This window comes from Schistocerca cancellata, chromosome 7 (assembly GCF_023864275.1).
Source record: "Schistocerca cancellata isolate TAMUIC-IGC-003103 chromosome 7, iqSchCanc2.1, whole genome shotgun sequence".
Taxonomy (NCBI): Eukaryota; Metazoa; Arthropoda; class Insecta; order Orthoptera; family Acrididae; genus Schistocerca; species Schistocerca cancellata.
Genome location: NC_064632.1, coordinates 61,564,629 through 61,587,590, shown reverse-complemented (window position 1 = coordinate 61,587,590; position 22,962 = coordinate 61,564,629). Strand labels below are relative to the sequence as shown.

Here is a 22,962-nt window from a genome sequence, read left to right as displayed (position 1 = left end):
GCAACATTTTTTGGATGCCTTATAAGTGGCCTTCTATTTTGCTTCACTTACCTTGATGGCATACTAGTATCTTCTGAAAATGACTAATTTCATGAACATCACTTAAGAGCAGTGCGATAGAGCCTAACTGATAATGGAAATACACTCACTGAGGACAAGTACATCATCTGTAAACCTTGGTAGCCTTCCTTAGCTATAAAGTGTCAGCACACAACATCACACCCTTACCTGGGAAGTTATATACTTTAGTGTCCTTCCTGCTCAGGAACCACTGCAACACAAATGCCTTTCACAAACTCAGTGGCAGGTCACAGCATAATAGGCAAGCGCCTTCTCCAGTGGACACAACGACAACTGTGGTCAAGAACTTGCAAGAAAGCCTCACCATTGCTATGATACTCAATCACCAGACTCCTGAGATGTACTTAGGTTTTGTTGTTGACATCAGCCAATACACTCGGTGCAGCAGTGCACCAAAAAGTTAACAGATATTGGCAACCGCTGAGTTTCTTTTCCCGAAAGCTGCAACACGCCAAACATACTGGAGCACTTACGACCTATGAGAGCATCCTACATTTCCAACCCCTTGTCGAGGCCCGGTCTGTAACAATTACACTGACCACAAACCCATCCTGCCAGTGATCGAAAAGTTCAGCGACAAGTGCTCTCCACGCTAATTCAGACACATGAAATATGTCTGCCAATTTACAATGGATATCTGCCACACTAATGGCACCTACAATATTGCAGCTGCCTAATGTTCTTATAGCAACAGCCTCATGCCTGCTTTGAACTACAATGACCTTACCTCTGCGCAGTCTTCAGATCAACAACTTCAATGGTTATTGAATGACTCCCCCATCAGCCTATGCCTGCAACTGTTGGTTGCACCTTACGGTACGGCAACTTTATTGTGTGATGTGTCTAGAAACAACCTGAGACCCTACATCATGCTTTAGTTTTGATAGAAATCTTCTGCCAGAATCCACAACCTGGTGTACTCCGGGGCCAATGTCGCTGTCAAATGACTGATAGATTCGTGTGGCTTTCAGTGAGCACAGATGCATGTGCCTGGGCTAGTGCATGCTTACAGCACCAATGCAGCGAGCCTAGACGTCATGTGCACGCAGATGTGGGACGTTTTCCAGCATCAACGATCAGGTTTGGGCATGTTCACATTGACCTAGTTGGCCCTCTTTCCCCATCTCATGGCTGTGAGCAGATGCACACGGTGGGCAGAGGCTGCTCCCATCAAGGACATATCTGCTGAGATGACCACTAGGACGTTCACTGAGACCTGGTTGGCACATTTCAGTTATCCTCTGCACGTCACTACAGACCAAAGGCGGCACTTTGAGTGCAACCTTTTCAGTGATCTAACAAAATTGTACAGTTTCCATCGTCATCATACCGCAAGCTACCACCTGGCAAGCAGTAGCATGGTTCAGAGATGGCGCCGCACTTTAAAAGCCACCATAATGTGCCACAATGATGCTTGGACTCCAGTATTGTCCCTGGTTCTGCTAGGACTATGGACGGCCTTCGAAACAGACCTTTGTTCCTCGTCAGCAGAGATGGTCTACAGCAAAGCTCTGCACGTATTAGCAGATTTCCTCATCCAGTCACCACTGCCGGATTAGTCACAGCTTCTCCACCTGGTACAAAAATTGCGGGGCCATGTGGCATGGATACGTCATCCTCCAGTGTCGCGCCATGCATCTCAGTCGGTTTCCATGCACAAGGCGATAGCAGACTTCTCTCACCTCATGCTTCACACAGACATCGTCTGCGCAGCACTACAATCTCCTTAATCCAGATCTTTCCTATTTCTAGGGCAAGGGGAACACACGAGGGATATCGTCCAAAATGGCAAGTGCACCAAAGTCTCCCCTGAGCTCGTTAAGCCTTCCTGGATTTTACCGCCAACTTCCAAAAGTGCCACGCCGACATAAGGGAACCACTTTCTCACACACCTTCCCTGCTACAGTACGAGGCGTCCACAGTGTACAACACCAAAAGAAGACCGATATCTCACCATCAGTGCCCGCAGATGGCCACGGAGTACTGCAGGTAGCTTTGCTCGGGACCTTACTGCAGCCACTGGAACAGTTGTCTCCAGGCACACAGTCTACAGACGACTGAACAAGACATGGTTTATTGACCCGCAGAGCTGCAATGTGCATTCCACTGAACCCTGGTCACAGGAGAGCCCTTTAAGCCTGGTGTCAAGAACACAGTACATGGTCATTGGAACAGTGGTCCCAGGTTATGTTCACAGACGAGTCCAGGTATAGTCTGAACTGTAATTCTCAACAGGTTTTCATCTGGCGTGAACCAGGAACCAGATACCAATCCCTTAATGCCCTTGAAAGGGACATGTATGGAGGTCGTGGTTTGATGGTGTAGGGTGGGATTATGATTGGTGCACGTACACCCCTACATGTCTTTGACAGAGGAACTGTAACAGGTCAGGTGCATCGGGACGACAGTTTGCACCAGTATGTCCACCTTTTCAGGGGTGCAGTGTGTCCCACCTTCCTCCTGATGGATGATAACGCACGGCCCCACCGAGTTGCCATCGTCGAGGGTTTCCCTGAAACAGAAGATATCAGGCGAATGGAGTGGCCTGCCTGTTCTCCAGACCTAAATCCCATCGAGCAGGTCTGGGATGCTCTCGGTAGACGTATCGCTGCACGTCTTCAAACCTCTATGACACTTCAGGAGCTCCGACAGGCGCTGGTGCAAGAATGGGAGGCTGTTACCAGCAGCTGCTCGACCACCTGATCGAGAGTATGCCAACCCGTTGTGTGGCCTGTGCACGTGTGCATGGTGATCATATCCCATACTGATGACTGGGTACATGCGCAGGAAACAGTGACGTATTGCAGCGCATGTGTTTCGGTATGCTTTTCTCAACTTATCACCAATACTGTGGACTTACAGATCTGTGTCGTGTGTGTTCCCTATGTGCCTATGCTTTAAGCGCCAGTTTTGTGTAGTGCCACGATGTGTGGCACTACATTCTGCAATTATCCTTAATTTATGAGCATGAGTGTAGTTTTCCGTCTACACTGACTCAAGCAGCGAAAGTTTAACTATAAGCACCCAGTATCTAGGAGTACATGTATGGAGCAATTGGAAGTGGGGTGACCACTTAAAACTAATAGAAAAATAGACGTATGCTAGACAGATTCATTGGAAGATTTCTCGAGAAATGTAGTCCACCCAAGAAGGAGGTAGCTTACAAAACCCTCGTTCGACCGAAACTTGAATACTGCTCGTCAGTTTGCCGTCCATAATGGGTAGGATAAAAGAAACAGAGAAGATCCTAAGAAGAGTGGCACATTTGATAACAGGTTCAAACCAGAGCAACGTATTTCTTTACAGGTCCATTTAGTTGGCGCTAAAGCATTACAGAAATGTTCGGCCATCTCCAGTGGCAGACAACGCAAGATGGGCGTTCTGTAGTTTACTGTTATACGCTAAAGAGCCAAAGAAACTGGTACAAACGCCTAATATCGTGTAGGACCACCGCGAACATCTACATCTACATTTATACTCCGCAAGCCACCCAACGGTATGTGGTGGAGGGCATTTTACGTGCCACTGTCATTACCTCCCTTTCCTGTTCCAGTCGCGTCTGGTTCGCGGGAAGAACGTCTGCCGGAAAGCCTCCGTGCGCGCACGAATCTCTCTAATTTTACATTCGTGATCTCCTCGGGAGGTATAAGTAGGGGGAAGCAATATTTTCCATACCTCATCCAGAAACGCACCCTCTCGAAACCTGGACAGCAAGCTACACCGCGATGCAGAGCGCATCTCTTGCAGAGTCTGCCACTTGAGTTTGCTAAACATCTCCGTAATGCTATCACGCCTACCGAATAACCGTGTGACGAAATGCGCCGCTCTTCTTTGGATCTTCTCTATCTTCTCTGTCTACCCGAACTGGTACGGATCCCACACTGATGAACAATACTCAAGTATAGGTCGAACGAGTGTTTTGTAAGCCACTTCCTTTGTTGATGGACTACATTTTCTAAGGACTCTCCCAATGAATCTCAACCTGGCACCCGACTTAACAACAATTAATTTTATATGATCATTCCACCTCAAATCGTTCCGTACGCATACTCCCAGATATTTTACAAAAGTAACTGCTACCAGTGTTTGTTCCGTTATGATATAATCATACAATAAAGGATCCTTCTTTCCATGTGTGAATAGGTTGTTTAGGTTTTATGTTGGTAACGCCACTTAGCGCTCTGTATGAAAATCGCTGACTGTGCTGTGTGCAGTCTGTGGCTGGTTGGCATTGTTGGAATATTTGCCATTGTAGTGTTGGCAGATGGATGTGAACAGTGCGTAGCGTTGCGCAGTTGGAGATGAGCCGCCAACAGTGGTGGATGTGGGGAGAGAGATGGAAGAATTTTGAGAGCGGACGATCTGGACGTGTGTCTTTTGAATATTATTAAGGTAAATACATTGTTTGTTCTCTATCAAAATCTTTCATTTGCTAACTACGCCGATCAGTAGTTAGTGCCTTCAGTAGTTAGAATCTTTTATTTAGCTGGCAGTATTGGCGCTCGCTGTATTGTAGTAGTTTGAGTAACGAAAATTGTTGTGAGGTAAGTGATTCATGAAAGGTGTAGGTTATTGTTAGTCAGAGCCATTCTTTTGTAGGGATTATTGAAAGTCATATTGGGTTACGCTAAAAATATTGTGTGCCAGTTTAGTGACTGTCTGAGTACGTTCAGTTATGCACAGCTGTTTGAAAATCAAATAACGAAGAGGTTTTGCAGCACTGTGATTTTTTTCTAAGGGGATGTTTCATATGTATTCGCAATACATTACATTTGTCTATGTTAAGGGTCAGTTGCCACTCCCTGCACCAAGTGCCTATCCGCTGCAGATCTTCCTGCATTTCGCTGCAATTTTCTAATGCTGCAACTTCTCTGTATACTATAGCATCATCCGCGAAAAGCCGCATGGAACTTCCTACACTATCTACTAGGTCATTTATATATATTGTGAAAAACAATGGTCCCACAACACTCCCCTGTGGCACGCCAGAGGTTAGTTTAACGTCTGTAGACGTCTCTCCATTGAGAACTACGTGCTGTGTTCTGTTTGCTAAAAACTCTTCAATCCAGCCACACTGCTGGTCTGATATTCCGTAGGCTCTTGCTCTGTTTATCAGGCGACAGTGCGGAACTGTATCGAACGCGTTCCCGAAGTCAAGGAACATGGCATCTACCTGGGAGCCTGTATCTAATATTTTCTGGGTCTCATGAACAAATAAAGCGAGTTGGGTCTCACACGATCACTGTTTCCTGAATCCATGTTGATTCCTACAAGAGTAGATTCTGGATTTCCAGAAATGACATGTGTAAGTAGGCTGTTTAGGTTTTTATGTTGGTAACGCCACGTAGCGCTCTGTATGAAAATCACTGGCTGTGCTGTGTGCAGTATGTGGCTGGTTGGCGTTGTTGGAATATTCGCTATTGTAGTGTTTTGCAGCTGCATGTGAACAGCGCGTAGTGTTGCGCAGTTGAAAGTGAGCTGCGTGCAGTGGTGGATGTGGGGAGAGAGATGGCAGAATTCTGAGAGCGGACGATCTGGATGTGTGTCCATAAGAAAGAGTAAATTTGTAATACTGGATATCATGAACTGATATACATATATATATATGGCTATTACAAATGATTGAAGCGATTTCATAAATTCACTGTAGTTCCATTCATTGACATATGGTCACGACACACTACAGATACGTAGAAAAACTCAAAGTTTTGTTCGGCTGAAGCCGCACTTCAGGTTTCTGCCGCCAGAACGCTCGAGAGCGCAGTGAGACAAAATGGCGACAGGAGCCGAGAAAGCGTATATCATAACAGTGCAACGACACTTCAGGACGAAGTTCAACAATGATCCACCAACTGCTAACTCCATTCGGCGATGGTAAGCGCAGTTTAAAGCTTCTGGATGCCTCTGTAAGGGGAAATCAACGGGTCGGCCTACAGTGAGCGAAGAAACGGTTGAACGCGTGCAGGCAAGTTTCACGCGTAGCCCGCGGAAGTCGACGAATAAAGCAAGCAGGGAGCTAAACGTACCACGGCCGACTGCTACAAGCCCTGACACCCGATGACAAAGTCAAACGCTTTGAATTTTCGGCGCGGTTGCAACAGCTCACGGAAGAGGATGTGTTCAGTGCGAAACTTGTTTTCAGTGATGAAGCAACATTTTTTTCTTAATGGTGAAGCGAACAGATACAATGTGCGAATCTGGGAGGTAGAGAAACCTCACGCATTCGTGCAGCAAATTCGCAATTCATCAAAAGTTAACGTGTTTTGTGCAATCTCACGGTTTAAAGTTTACGGCTCCTTTTTCTTCTGCGAAAAAAACGTTACAGGACACGTGTATCTGGACATGCTGGAAAATTGGCTCATGCCACAACTAGAGACCGACAGCGCCGACTTCATCTCTCAACAGGATGGTGCTCCACCGCACTTCCATCATGATGTTCGGCATTTCTTAAACAGGAGATTGGAAAACCGATGGATCGTTCGTGGTGGAGATCATGATCAGCAATTCATGTCATGGCTTCCACGCTCTCCCGACTTAACCCCATGCGATTTCTTTCTGTGGGGTTATGTGAAAGATTCAGTATTTAAAGCTGCTCTACCAAGAAACGTGCCAGAACTGCGAGCTCGCATCAACGATGCTTTCGAACTCATTGATGGGGACATGCTGCGCCGAGTGTGGGAGGAACTTGATTATCGGCTTGATGTCTGCCGAATCACTAAAGGGGCACATATCGAACATTTGTGAATGCCTAAAAAAACTTTTTGAGTTTTTGTATGTGTGTGCAAAGCATTGTGAAAATATCTCAAATAATAAAGTTATTGTAGAGCTGTGAAATCGCTTCAATCATTTGTAATAACCCTGTATATATATATATATATATATATATATATATATATATATATATATATATCAGTTCATGATGTCAAGTATTACAAATTTATATATATATATATATATATATATATATATATATATATATATATAATGACTTTTGAACTTTATTAAGGTAAATACATTGTTATTTGTTCTCTATGAAAGTCTTTGATTTGTTAACTATGCCCATCAGTAGTTAGTGCCTTCAGTAGTTAGAATCTTTTATTCAGCTAGCACTATTGGCTCGCTGTATTGCAGTAGTTCGAGTAACGAAGATTTTTGTGAGGTAAGTGATTCGTGAAAGGTATAGGTTATTGTTAGTCAGGGCCATTCTTTTGTAGGGATTATTGAAACTCAGATTGCGTTGCCCTAAAAATATTGTGTGTCAGTTTAGTGTTGATCAGGATAAGTAAAGAGAGTAATGTCTGAGTACGTTCAGTTTTGCTCAGCTGTTTGAAAATCAAATAACGTAAGGGGTTTATCAGCACAGTAGTTCATACATTTTTCTAAGGGGAGGCTTCACATGATGTTGTTGTTGTTGTGGCCTTCAATCCTGAGACTGGTTTGATGCAGCTCTCCATGCTACTCTATCCTGTGCAAGCTTCTTCATCTACCAGTACTTACTGCAACCTACATCCTTCTCGATCTGCTAAGTGTATTCATCTCTTGGTCTCCCTCTACGATTTCTACCCTCCAACACTGCCCTCCAATGCTAAATTTGTGATCCCCTGATGCCTCAGAACATGTCCTACCAACCGATCCCTTCTTCTAGTCAAGTTGTGCCACAAACTCCTCTTCTCCCCAATTCTATTCAATACCTCCTCACTAGTTATGCGATCTACCCATCTAAACTTCACCATTCCTCTGTAGCGCCACATTTCGAAAGCTTCTATTCTCTTCTTGTCCAAACTATTTATCGTCCATGTTTCACTTCCATACATGGCTACACTCCATACAAATACTTTCAGAAACAACTTCTTGATACTTAAATCTATACTCGATGTTAACAAATTTCTCTTTTTCAGAAACGCTTTCCTTGCCATTGCCAGTCTACGTTTTATATCCTCTCTACTTCGACCATCATCAGTTATTTTGCTCCCCAAATAGCAAAACTCATTTACTACTTTAAGTGTCTCATTTCCTATTCTAACTCCCTCAGCATCACCGGACTTAACAATTTGTCCATTATATTTGGACTGTTGAGCTCCGTGGCTGTGGATAATGATATTTTATTGTAAAAATACAGCAACCAGCCACTATTTAATGCGTTTTATTTACGCTGGTTGCTGTATTTTTACAATAAAATATCACCGGACTTAATTCGACTACATTCCATTATCCTCGTTTTGCTTTTGTTGATGTTCATCTTATATCCTCCTTTCAAGACATTGTCCATTCCGTTCAACTGCTCTTCCAGGTCCTTTGCTGTCTCTGACAGAATTACAATGTCATCGGCAAACCTCAAAGTTTTTATTTCTTCTCCATGGGTTTTAATACCTACACCAAATTTTTCTTTTGTTTCCTTTACTGCTTGCTCAATATACGGATTGAATAACATCGGGGAGAGGCTACAACCCTGTCTCATTCCCTTCCGAACCGCTGCTTCCCTTTCGTGCCCCTCGACTCTTATAACTGCCATCTGGTTTCTGTATAAATTGTAAATAGCCTTTCGCTTCCTGTATTTTACCCCTGTCCCCTTTAGAATTTGAAAGAGAGTATTCCAGTCCACATTGTCAAAAGCTTTCTATATGTCTACAAATGCTAGAAACGTAGGTTTGCCTTTCCTTAATCTTTCTTCTAAGATAAGTCGTAAGGTCAGTATTGCCTCACGTGTTCCAACATTTCTAAGGAATCCAAACTGATCTTCCCCGAGGTCTGCTTCTACAAGTTTTTTCATTCGTCCGTAAAGAATTCGCGTTAGTATTTTGCAGCTGTGAGTTATTAAACTGATAGTTCGGTAATTTCCACATTTGTCAACACCTGCTTTCTTTGGGATTGGAATTATTATTTTATTCTTGAAGTCTGAGGGTATTTCGCCTGTCTAATACATCTTGCTCACCAGATGGTAGAGTTTTGTCAGGACTGGCTCTCCCAAGGCCGTCAGTAGTTCTAATGGAATGTTGTCTACTCCTGGGGCCTTGTTTCGACTCAGGTCTTTCAGTGCTCTGTCAAACTCTTCACGCAGTATCGTATCTCCCATTTCATCTTCATCTACATCTTCTTCCATTTCTATAATATTGTCCTTAAGTACATCGCCCATGTATAGACCCTCTATATACTCCTTCCACCTTTCTGCTTTCCCTTCTTTGCTTAGAACTGGCTCTCTATCAGAGCTCTTGATATTCATACGAGTGGCTCTCTTTTCTCGAAAAGTCTCTCTAATTTTCCTGTAGGCAGTATCTATCTTGCCCCTAGTGAGATAGGCCTCTACATCTTTACATTTGTCCTCTAGCCATCCCTGCTTAGCTATTTTGCACTTCCTGTCGATCTTATTTTTGAGACGTTTATATTCTTTTTTGCCTCCTTCATTTACAGCGTTTTTATGTTTCCTCCTTTCATCAATTAAATTCAATATTTCTTCTGTTACCCAAGGATTTCTACAAGCCCTCGTCTTTTTACCTACTTGATCCTCTGCTGCCCTCACTGCTTCATCCCTCAGAGTTACCCATTCTTCTTTTGCTGTACTCCTTTCCCCCACTGCTGTCAGTTGTTCCCTTATGCTCTCCCTGAAACTCTACACAACCTCTGGTTCTTTCAGTTTATCCAGGTCCCATCTCCTTAAATTCTCACCTTTTTGCAGTTTCTTCAGTTTCAATCTGCAGTTCATAACCAATAGATTGTGGTCAGAATCCACATCTGCCCCTGGAAATGTCTTACAATTTAAAACCTGGTTCCTAAGTCTCTGTCTTACCATTATGTAATCTATCTGATACCTTTTAGTATCTCCAGGATTCTTCCAGGTATACAACCTTCTTTTATGATTCTTGAACCAAGTTTTAGCTATGATTAAGTTATGCTCTGTGCAAAATTCTACCAGGCGGCTTCCTCTTTCATTTCTTAACCCCAATCCATGTTCACCTACTGTGTTTCCTTCTCTCCCTTTTCCTACTCTCGAATTCCAGTCACCCATGACTATTAAATTTTCGTCACCCTTCACTATCTGAATAATTTCTTTTATCTCATCATACATATCATCAATTTCTTCATCCTCTGCAGAGCTAGTTGGCATATAAACTTGTACTACTGTAGTAGGCATGGGCTTCGTGTCTATCTTAGCCACAATAATGCGTTCATTATGCTGTTTGTAGTAGCTTACGCGCAGTGCTATTTTCCTATTCATTATTAAACCTACTCCTGCATTACCTCTATTTGATTTTGTATTTATAATCCTGTATTCACCTGACCAAAACTCTTGTTCCTCCTGCCACCGAACTTCACTAATTCCCACTATATCTAACTTCAACCTATCCATTTCCCTTTTCGAATTTTCTAACCTACGTGTCCGATTAAGGGATCTGACATTCCACGCTCCGATCCGTAGAACGCCAGTTTTCTTTCTCCTGATAACGACGTCCTCTTGAGTAGTCCCCGCTCGGAGATCCGAATGGGGGAGTATTTTACCTCCGGAATATTTTACCCAAGAGGACGCAATCATCATTTAATCATACAGTAAAGTTGCATGTCCTCGGGAAATATTACGGCTGTAGTTTCCCCTTGCTTTCAGCCGTTCTCAGTATCAGCACAGCAAGGCCGTTTCGGTTAGTGTTGCAAGGCCAGATCAGTCAATCATCCAGACTGTTGCCCCTGCAACTACTGAAAAGGCTGCTGCCCCTCTTCAGGAACCACACGTTTGTCTGGCCTCTCAACAGATACCCCTCCGTTGTGGTTGCACCTACGGTACGGCCATCTGTATCGCTGAGGCACGCAAGCCTCCCCACCAACGGCAAGGTCCACGGTTCATGGGGGGATACCGAGCAAAAAACATGTTCTAAAATTCTACAACAGATAGATGTCAGCGATATAGGCCTAGAAGTGCCGCAACATGGCGTGGCATAGACTCGATTAATGTCTGAAGTAGTGCTGGAGGGCTGTCCACAAATCCGCAATAGAACGAGTGGGCGGAGATCTCTGTAAGTTGGTATGCAGAGTGTAGACCTAGATGTAGATGTAATGACAAGTGACTATGTTGCACCCCGAAAAATTACTGTGTCGCGTGGGCTGGGCAGCGTCGGGTGAATGTGAGCGGTGGACAGGGGGCGGACGGCGAGGGCACGCACCTTGTTGAGGCAGTAGCGGAACTCGGCGACCTCGTAGGCGGGGTTGGCGCAGACGAGCACCATGCCGGCGCGGCCGGCGGCCAGCGCGGCCAGGTACCACTCGGCCGAGTTGCCGCCCCACAGCGCCAGACGGTCCCCGCGCCGCAGCCCGGCGTCCAGCAGCCCGGCCGCCAGGCGGTCCACCTGCAACACAGGCGCAGCGTGCGGAACAGCGGGGGGCGCGCCACGCGTCCAGTCTCTCTCGAGTCCTGCGAAATTTCAATTAACTGCTGGGAAATAAAACTCATAGGAAATCTTAATGCGATTTTGTCATATGATGACATGTTGGAGACCGTGGCTGTTTTTGAAGACAAATGTGTTGCGTGGTTGGAATGATCTCAGTGACAAATCTAAAGTTTACAGTGAGAACTATTACGTGTGCAACAACGAGGATGCAGTGGAAATGCATTTACATCGATTGGATGAACGTTATGGAAACAATCACTCGAAACCGACGTTTCACGACAATTAATCTATAAAAACACACCAAATGTCAGAAAGAAAGCGTGTAAACCGTCTGATGATGAATCGCAACGATTCGAAACCGGTAACGGTTTCCTTTGAAGAAAGGAACTCAAAGAAAATTTGTGGCTGGTTGCTGTCCTAACACCATCAACATTTGTCAAAGGAAATCCTTACGTAGCTGTTGCCCAATACATACACTACTGGCCATTAAAATTGCTACACTACGAACATGACGTGCTACAGAAGCGAAATTTAACCGAGACGAAGAACATGCTGTAATATGCAAATAATTAGCTTTCCAGAACATTCACACAAGGTTGGCGCCGGTGGCGACATCTACAACGTGCTGACATTAGGAAAGTTTCCAACCGATTTCTCATACACAAACAGCAGTTGACCGGCGTTGCCTTGTGAAACGTTGTTGTGATGCCTCGTGTAAGGAGGAGAAATGCGTACCATCACGTTTCCGACTTTGATAAAGGTCGGATTCTAGCCTATCGCGATTGCGGTTTATCGTATCGCGACATTGCTGCTCGCGTTGATCGAGATCCAATGACAGTTAGCAGAATATGTAATCGGTGGGTTCAGGATCCCAACGGCCTCGAATCACTAGCAGTCGAGATGACAGGCATATCATCCGCATGGCTGCAACGGATCGTGCAGCCACGTCTCGATCCCTGAGTCAACAGATGGGGACGTTTCTTCTCGGTGTAGCAATTTTAACGGCCGATAGTGTATGTGGAGCTTATGTGAAATTTGCATATGCGGGCAAAGATACGGGTAAAAAGCTCCTGGTAAACCCCTCAATCGATTTCAAAGAAACTTGGTACACATATTACTTAGCGTGTGGAAAGAAGTACAGTGGGATTAAGAAGCAGAAAACTCCTATTCGGGTTTGGGTGATAGCGTAGAGAAGGGAGTTGGAAGAGATGGACAGACAGAGGAAGGAGGAGATGCACACAGATATGGAAGAGGAGGAGATGGATACAGAGAGGGTGAGGGGGAAATACAAAGAAAACTGGAAGAAGAGGAGATAGGCAGACAGAGGGGGAGCGGGAGATGGATTGAGAGAGGGGGGAGCGGGAGATGGGAAGACAGTTGGGGAAAGAGTTAGTGGACAGAGAAAAGAAAGAGGAAAGGCACAGTGAGAGGGGGAGGAGATGGGCAGGGACAAGGAAAGAGAAGAGGAGAGGCAGAGGAGGAACGAGGCGATGGACTAATGTACACTACTGGCCATTAAAATTGCTACACCAAGAAGAAATGCAAATGATAAACGGGTATTCATTGGACAAATATATTATACTAGAACTGACATATGATTACATTTTCACGCAATTTGGGTGCATAGATCCTCAGAAATCAGTACCCAGAACAACCACCTCTGGCAGAAATAACGGCCTTGATACGCCTGGGCATTGAGTCAAACAGAGCTTGGATAGCGTGTACAGATACAACTGCCCGTGCAGCTTCAACACGATACCACAGTTCATCAAGAGTAGTGACTGGCGATTGTGATGAGTCAGTTGTTCGGCCACCATTGACCAGAAGTTTTCAATTGGTGAGAGATCTGGAGAATGTGCTGGCCAGGCCAGCAGTCGAACATTTTCTGTATCCAGAAAGGCCCGCACAGGACCTGCAACATGCGGTCGTGCATTATCCTGCTGAAATGTAGGGTTTTGCAGGGATAGAATGAAGGGTAGAGCCACGGGACGTAACACATCTGAAATGTAACGTCCACTGTTCAAAGTGGCGTCAATGCGAACAAGAGGTGACCGAGACGTGTAACCAACGGCACCCCATACCATCACGCTGGATGCCAGTGTGGCGATGACGAATACACGCTTCCAATGTGCGTCCACCGCGATGTCGCCAAACACGGATGCGACCATCATGATGCTGTAAACAGAACCTGGATTCATCCGAAAAAATGACGTTTTGCCATTCCTGCACCCAGGTTCGTCGTTGAGTACACCATAGCTCCCATCTCTGATGCAACGTCAACGGTAACTGCAGCCATGGTCTGCTGCAAACGTCGTCGAACTGTTCGTGCAGACTGTTGATGTCTTGCAAACGTCCCCATCTGTTGACTCAGGGATCGAGACGTGGCTGCACGATCCGTTACAGCCATGCGGATAAGATGCCTGTCATCTCGACTGCTAATGATACGAGGCCGTTGGGATCCAGCACGGCGTTCCGTATTACCCTCCTGAACCCACCGATTCCATATTCTATTAACAGTCACTGGATCTCGAACAACGTAAGCAACAACGTCGCGATACGATAAACCGCAATCGCGATAGACTAAAATCCGACCTTCATCAAAGTCGGAAACGTGATGGTACGCATTTCTCCTCCTGATACGAGGCATCACAACAACGTTTCAGCAGACAACGCCGGTCAACTGCAGTTTGTGTATGAGAAATCGGTTGGAAACTTTCCTAATGTCAGCACGTTGTAGGTGTCGCCACCGGCGCCAACCTTGTGTGAATGCTCTGAAAAGCTAATCATTTGCATATCACAGCATCTTCTTCCTGTCGGTTAAATTTCGCGTCTGTAACACGTCATCTTCTTGGTGTTGTTGTTGTTGTTGTGGTCTTCAGTCCTGAGACTGGTTTGATGCAGCTCTCCATGCTACTCTATCCTGTGCAAGCTTCTTCATCTCCCAGTACCTACTGCAACCTACATCCTTCTGAATCTGCTTAGTGTATTCATCTCTTGGTCTCCCCCTACGATTTTTACCCTCCACACTGCCCTCCAATACTAAATTGGTGATTCCTTGATGCCTCAGAACATGCCCTATCAACCGATCCCTTCTTCTGGTCAAGTTGTGCCACAAACTTCTCTTCTCCCCAATCCTATTCAACATTTCCTCATTAGTTATGTGATCTACCCTTCTAATCTTCAGCATTCTTCTGTAACACCACATTTCGAAAGCTTCTATTCTCTTCTTGTCCGAACTATTTACCGTCCAGGTTTCACTTCCATACATGGCTACACTCCATACAAATACTTTCAGAAATGACTTCCTGACACTTAAATCTATACTCGATGTTAACAAATTTCTCTTCTTCAGAAACGCTTTCCTTGCCATTGCCAGTCTACATTTTATATCCTCTCTACTTCGACCATCATCAGTTATTTTGCTCCCCAAATAGCAAAACTCCTTTACTACTTTAAGTGTCTCATTTCCTAATCTAATACCCTCAGCATCACCCGACTTCATTCGACTACATTCCATTATCCTCGTTTTGCTTTTGTTGATGTTCATCTTATATCCTCCCTTCAAGACACCATCCATTCCGTTCAACTGCTCTTCCAAGTCCTTTGCTGTCTCTGACAGAATTACAATGTCATCGGCGAACCTCAAAGTTTTTATTTCTTCTCCATGGATTTTAATACCTACTCCGAATTTTTCTTTTGTTTCCTTTACTGCTTGCTCAATATACAGATTGAATAACATCGGGGAGAGGCTACAACCCTGTCTTACTCCATTCCTAACCATTGCTTCCCTTTCATGGCCTTCGACTCTTATAACTGCCATCTGGTTTCTGTACAAATTGTAAATAGCCTTTCGCTCCCTGTATTTTACCCCTGCCAGCTTTAGAATTTGAAAGAGAATATTCCAGAGAGTATTCTTGGTGTAGCAATGTTAATGGCCAGTAGTGTACATTAGTCCACCTCATCGTTCCTCCTCTGTCTCTCCTCTGCTCTTTCCATGTCCCTGCCCATCTCTTCCCTTCTCTCTCTGTGCCTTTCCTCTTTCTTTTCTCTGTCCACTAACTCTTCCCCAACTGTCTTCCCATCTCCTGCTCTCCTCTCTGTCAATCCATCTCCTGCTCCCTCTCTGTCTGCCTATCTCCTCTTCTTCCAGTTTTCTTTCTATTTCCCCCTCCCCCTCTCTCTATCCATCTCCTCCTCTTGCATATCAGTGTGAATCTCCTCCTTCCTCTTTCTGTTCATCTATTCCTTCTCTGCGCTAACACCCAAACCCCAATAGGAGTTTTCTGCTTCTTAACCCCACAGTACTTCTTTCCACACGCTAAATAATATATATACCACGTTTCTTTGAAATCGATTCAGATGTTTCAAAATTGTTCAAATGGCTCTCAACACTATGGGACTTAACATCTGAGGTCATCAGTCCCCTAGATTGAGAGCTACTTAAACCTAACTAACCTAAGGACATCACACACATCCATGCCCGAGGCAGGTTTCGAACCTGCGACCGTAGCAGCAGCGCGGTTCCGGACTGAAGCGCCTAGAACCGCTCGGCCATAATGATTCAGGGGTTTACGAGGAGCTTTTTACCCGCATATGAACATGTCACATATGCTCCACATTTACACTCTAAGAAAAAAAATTCACCCCTAAGAAATTATTCGAATGGGATGGAAATCGGTAGATGTGATGTACATGTACAGAAAAACAATTTATTACAATTTTTAACTTTCGTAGTCCTGTCATCATCAGCTGTGTATAATATTATGGTATGTTGAAAATGCTACTACAGCTGTGTCACACTTCCCCTGTCAACAGGTACCGCAAGAACATCAACATACGTATCATCCACGCTTAATAAACTTAACGGAGACAGTACTGTCCGCCGCTCGTGGTCTCGCGGTAGCGTTCTCGCTTCCCGAGCACGGGGTCCCGGGTTCGATTCCCGGCGGGGTCAGAGATTTTCACCTGCCTCGAAATGACTGGGTGTTTGTGTTGTCCTCATCATTTCATCATCATCCAGGAAAGTGGCGAAATTGGACTGAGCAAAGATTGGGTAATTGTACGGGCGCTGATAACCACGCAGTTGAGCGCCCCACAAACCAAACATCATCATCGGAGACAGTACTACGAGAAAGAGAAAAAAATGCTCATCGAGAAAGGGTTGTGACACTGCACCAATGGCATGTTGAACAACCATTACATAGACAGTTCACAGTAGAAACTGAACACATCCTCACAAGTGAAGAAGAAAAAACTATTTGTCAAAGAAGCGCAGAACTAACCAGAGAATTAGTGAAAAATGGAGTAAGGAGTACAATAACATAATCACAGAAGACACATAATAAGATCAAACACAAAGAAGCAGCCACCATGAAAACATTGAAACAAAAGTTAATAACCAATAACATTATAATAATAAGGGCGGACAAGGGAAATGTAACAGTACTTGCGGACAAGGGACAATACATCACAACCCCTAAGGAATCATTAAATGCCATCACTATACAGGGTGTTACAAAAAGGTACGGCCAAACTTTCAGGAAACATTCCTCACACACAAAGAAAGAAAATATGTTATGTGGACATGTGTCCGGAAAAGCTTACTTTCCATGTTAGAGCTCATTTTATTACTTCTCTTCAAATCACATTAATCATGGAATGGAAACACACAGCAACAGAACGTACCAGCGTGACTTCAAACACTTTGTTACAGGAAATGTTCAAAATGTCCTCCGTTAGCGAGGATACATGCATCCACCCTGCTTCGCATGGAATCCCTGATGCGCTGATGCAGCCCTGGAGAATGGCGTATTGTATCACAGCCGTCCACAATACGAGCACGAAGACTCTCTACATTTGGTACCGGGGTTTCGTAGACAAGAGCTTTCAAATGCCCCCATAAATGAAAGTCAAGAGGGTTGAGGTCAGGAGAGCGTGGAGGCCATGGAATTGGTCCGCCTCTAGCAATCCATCGGTCACCGAATCTGTTGCTGAGAAGCGTACGAACACTTCGACTGAAATGTGCAGGAGCTCCATCGTGCATGAACCACATGTTGTGTCGTACTTGTAAAGGCACATGTACTAGCAGCACAGGTAGAGTATCCCGTATGAAATCATGGCGGTGAATCGAGGAAGTACAGTAAATACTGACGAAATTAAATTGAGCTCTAACATGGAAATTAAGCGTTTCCGGACACATGTCCACATAACATCTTTTCTTTATTTGTGTGTGAAGAATTTTTCCTGAAAGTATGGCGGTACCTTTTTGTAACACCCTGTATATAAACTTTATAATTAATTTAGCAATTCATAAAGTTTTGTTCGGCTGAAGCCGCACTTCAGGTTTCTGCCGCCAGAGCGCTCGAGAGAGCAGTGAGACAAAATGGCGACAGGAGCCGAGAAAGCGTATGTCGTGCTTGAAATGCACTCACATCAGTCAGTCATAACAGTGCAACGACACTTCAGGACGAAGTTCAACAAAGATCCACCAACTGCTAACTCCATTCAGCGATGGTATGCGCAGTTTAAAGCTTCTGGCGGCCCCTTTTTCTTCTGCGAAAAAAACGTTACAGGACACGTGTATCTGGACATGCTGGAAAATTGGCTCATGCCACAACTGGAGACCGACAGCGCCGACTTCATCTTTCAACAGGATGGTGCTCCACCGCACTTCCATCATGATGTTCGGCATTTCTTAAACAGGAGATTGGAAAACCGATGGATCGGTCGTGGTGGAGATCATGATCAGCAATTCATGTCATGGCCTCCACGCTCTCCCGACTTAACACCATACGATGTCTTTCTGTGGGGTTATGTGAAAGATTCAGTGTTTAAACCTCCTCTACCAAGAAACGTGCCAGAACTGCGAGCTCGCATCAACGATGCTTTCGAACTCATTGATGGGGACATGCTGCGCCGAGTGTGGGAGGAACTTGATTATCGGCTTGATGTCTGCCGAATCACTAAAGGGGCACATATCGAACATTTGTGAATGACTAAAAAAATTTTATGAGTTTTTGTATGTGTGTGCAAAGCATTGTGAAAATATCTCAAATAATAAAGTTATTGTAGAGCTGTGAAATCGTTTCAATCATTTGTAATAACCCTGTAGTTGTTTGTCGTGCAGAACGTGCCAGGCGGTGCTCGGAGCAACATCCATCGCACGAGCAATTGTTCGTGTACTCATTGATGGATGGCCTCTCCAGTTCTGGTGTGCAGCGTCCTCTTGGAGCACCATAGTCACGCCTGCTGACGGTGAAGGTACCCCTTTCTCGAAGCCGTTGCGCAGTTGAGGTGGAAAGGCTATGCGATGGAGTCGACGTTGTGGATAAAGACCTTGATAAAGGCGACGAGCAACTCTTCCACTACCATGAGCTTCGCTATACAGAAGTATCATGTCGGTGTATTCTGCAAACGTATACTCAACATGTTGCTCTAATACTCGCAGACACGTGGATGAGGCTCGCCGGCCGCGGTGGCCACGCGGTTCTAGGCGCTTCAGTCCGGAACCGCGCGACTGCTACGGTAGCAGGTTCGAAACCTGCCACGGGCATGGATGTGTGTGATGTCCTTAGGTTCGTTAGGTTTAAGTAGTTCTAGGTTCTCGGGGACTGATGACCTCAGATGTTAAGTCCCTTAGTGCTCAGAGCCATTTGAACCATTTGGATGAGCCTCGGACCATGTGAGAGAGGTAGGATAGGAGTCAAATGACATCAGCCGATCCGACGTAAGTACGCTCTCCTGTTGCATATCTTCCTAGCAAAAATTTTTTCAAACGGCTGTAGAACGGAAACGGTATGTTCCCTGAAATGGGTTCCAATTCAAAATATTGTGTATTCAGGCCCCTCTGCAAGTCCTCGAAGTTTGTAAGGGGACTTTTAGAGCAACCTGTACATAAAAAAAATTTTCACCTAATCACACAAAAACAAATACCATTACACACACACACACACACACACACACACACACACACACACACACACACACACACTTATGCACACTCAAACAGATGACAAATATCATGAAAACACATTCAGTAGCTGACAAGCACATTCGATAGTTGGCAATAATATCGACAGCTGGTAATACCAATCACAACAAAACATCAAAACGAGTGTTCACTCCCTAGTGCTGTAAAACAAAATTTCAAATGGCAGTTATAAGAAACAGAATAGCGATAACAAAGGAACAAAAACACAACATTTAGATGTACATACACGAAATCTGGAAGTAGAACATTAAATTATTAGTGCATCACAGAAAAGAAAAAAGGACCAGAACTGCTTATAACCTATACAGGGTGGTCCATAGATAGTGACCGGGCCAAATATCTCACGAAATAAGCATCAAACGAAAAAACTACAAAGAACGAAACTCGTCTAACTTGAAGGGAGAAACCAGATGGCGCTATGGTTGGCCCGCTAGATGGCGCTGCCATATGTGTAACGGATATCAAATGCGGTTTTTTAAAAAATAGGAACCCCCATTTTTATTACATATTCGTGTAGTACGTAAAGAAATGTGAATGTTTAGTGCGACCACTTTTTTCGTTTTGTGATAGATGGCGCTGTAATAATCACAAACGTATGAGTACGTGGTATCACGTAACATTCCGTCAGTGCGGACGGTATTTGCTTCGTGATACATTACCCGTGTTGAAATGGACCGTTTACCAATTGCGGAGGAGGTCGGTATCGTGTTGATGTATGGCTATTGTGATCAAAATGCCCAACGGTCATGTGCTATGTATGCTGCTCAGACGACATCATCCAAGTGTCCGGTTCGTTCGCCGGATAGTTACGTTATTTAGGGAAACGTTATTAAAGGAAGTGTTCAGCCACATCTGAAACGTCAACCACGACCTGCAACAAATGATGATGCCCAAGTAGGTGTTTTAGCTGCTGTCGCGGCTAATCCGCCCATCAGTAGCAGACAAATTGCGCGAAAATCGGGAATCTCAAAAACGTCGGTGTTGAGAATGCTACATCAACATTGATTGCACTCGTACCATATTTCTATGCACCAGGAATTGCAAGGCGACGACTTTGAACGTCGTGCACAGCTCTGCCACTGGGCACAAGAGAAATTACGGGACAATGACAGATATTTTGCACGCGTTCTATTTAGCGACGAAGCGTCATTCACCAACAGCGGTAACGTAAAGCGGCATAATATGCACTATTGGGCAACGGAAAATCCACGATGGCTACGACAAGTGGAACATCAGCGACCTTGGCGGGTTAATGTATGGTGCGGCATTATGGGAGGAAGGATAATTGGCCCCCATTTTGTCGATGGCAATCTAAATGGTGCAATGTATGCTGATTTGCTATGTAATGTTCTACCGATGTTACTACAAGATGTTTCACTGCATGACAGAAAGGCTATGTACTTACAACATGATGGATGTCCGGCACATAGCTGGCGTCGGTTGAAGCGGTAATGAATAGCATATTTCATGACAGGTTGATTGGTCGTCGAAGCACCATACCATGGCCCGCACGTTCACCGGATCTGACGTCCCCGGATTTCCTTCTGTGGGGAAAGTTGAAGGATATTTGCTATCGTGATCCACCGACAACGCCTGACAACATGCGTCAGCGCATTGTCAATGCATGTGCGAACATTACGGAAGGTGAACTACTCGCTGTTGAGAGGAATGTCGTTACACGTATTGCCAAATGCATTGAGGTTGACCGACATCATTTTGAGCATTTATTGCATTAATGTGGTATTTACAGGTAATCACGCTGTAACTGCATGCGTTCTCAGAAATGTTAAGTTCACAAAGGTACATGTATCACATTGGAACAACCGAAATAAAATGTTCAAACGTACCTACGTTCTGTATTTTAATTCAAAAAACCTACCTGTTACCAACTGTTCGTCTAAAATTGTGAACCATATGTTTGTGACTATTACAGCGCCATCTATCACAAAGCGAAAAAAGTGGTCCAACTAAAACATTCATATTTCTTTACGTACTACACGAATATGTAATAAAAATGGGGGTTCCTATTTTTTAAAAAACCGCATTTGATATCCGTTTGACCTATGTCAGCGCCATCTAGCGGGCCAACCATAGCGCCATCTGGTTTCCCCCTTCAAGCTAGACGAGTTTCGTTCTTGGTAGTTTTTTCGTTTGATGCTTATTTAGTGAGATATTTCACCCGGTCACTATCAATGGACCACCCTTGTTACATCGTCCTAAATATAAACTAAATAGTATAGACAAAAATATTTACATATTCCAACCTACTACAGACGTCTTGAAAAGAATGAAGGGGAAAGGCTTATGACACCAAAATTGTGTTCGATTCAGTTGTAATTAGACAGTCCCGAAATAAAAATTACCGATTTACCATGAAAATGATAACGAATTCAGAAAACTGAATGGTTTACTCCAGAGAAAGAGCTTCACAAATTGAACAAGTCAATAACGCATTGGTCCACCTCTGGCCCTAACGCAAGAAGTTGTTCGCTTTGGCATTGATTGACAAGATTGATGGATGTCCTCACGAGGGATATCTGTCCAGCTGACCCGTTAGATCGTCAAATATGCGAGCTGGTTGAAGGACCCTTCCCACAATGCTCCAAACGTTCCCAGTTATGGAGAGATCGGTGACCCTGTTGGCCAAGGCAGTGTTTGACAAGCATGATGACACTCAGTAGAAATTCTCGCCGTGTGCAGGCGGCGTTATCTTGTTGAAATGTAAGCCCAGGATAGCTTGCCATTAAAGGCAACAAAACGTGGCGTAGAATATCGTCGACGTACGGCCGAGCTGTAAGGAAGCCTCGGATGACAACCAAAGGGTCCTGCTATAAAATTAAATGGCACACCAGACCATCACTCGGGCCGGATGGCTAGCGACAGTCAGGTTGGTATTCCACCGCTTCTGGGACGTCTCCAGACGCGTCTCTGCTGGTCATTGGAGCTCGGTTAGAAGCGGAACTCATCACTGAAGACAATGCCACCCCAGTCAATGAGATTCCGGACCGAAGACGTGTCTGCAGACGTCAAGGACAGTGGTGGGCTTCCAACCTGACTTTCGCCCGCCACACGGCCGACAACCAGGGTGTCATTTCTTTTCAGAGAACGACACCTTTGGTTGTGATCCAACCTTCGTTACAGCACAGCGCTACGTCGATGATAAACTACGCCCCATTTCGTTGCCCTTCATGGCAAACAGTCCTGGGCTTACGTTTCAGCGGCGGGAGTTTCTACTGGTTGTCTTCATGCTTGCCAAACGCTACCTTTGTTAGCAAGGTAGCCGGATCTCTCTCCAATTGAAAATATTTGGAACATTAAGGGCAGGGCCCTGCAACCTGCTCTGTATTTTGACGGTATAACACGTCACTTGGATAGAATTTGGCACGAGATCCCTCAGAAGGAAATCAAACAACTCTGTCAATCAATGCCAAGCCGAATAACTGCTTGCACAAGGGCCATGCGTGGACCAACGCGGTATTCACTTGTTCACTTCGCTTTTGCTCTTTCTCTTTAAGG

At 44.8% G+C, this 22,962-nt stretch overlaps 1 protein-coding gene across 1 annotated transcript in view; it reads right to left on the bottom strand.

Annotated features, from left to right (window-relative positions):
• The window catches only part of LOC126092643 (medium-chain acyl-CoA ligase ACSF2, mitochondrial-like), a 270,564-nt gene that overhangs the window by 174,989 nt on the left and 72,613 nt on the right, over positions 1-22,962 (bottom strand). The window contains exon 3 of the mRNA XM_049908366.1: positions 11,160-11,414. Within this exon, the coding sequence (XP_049764323.1) occupies positions 11,160-11,414 (255 nt within the window). The remainder of the gene's footprint in view (positions 1-11,159; positions 11,415-22,962) is intronic.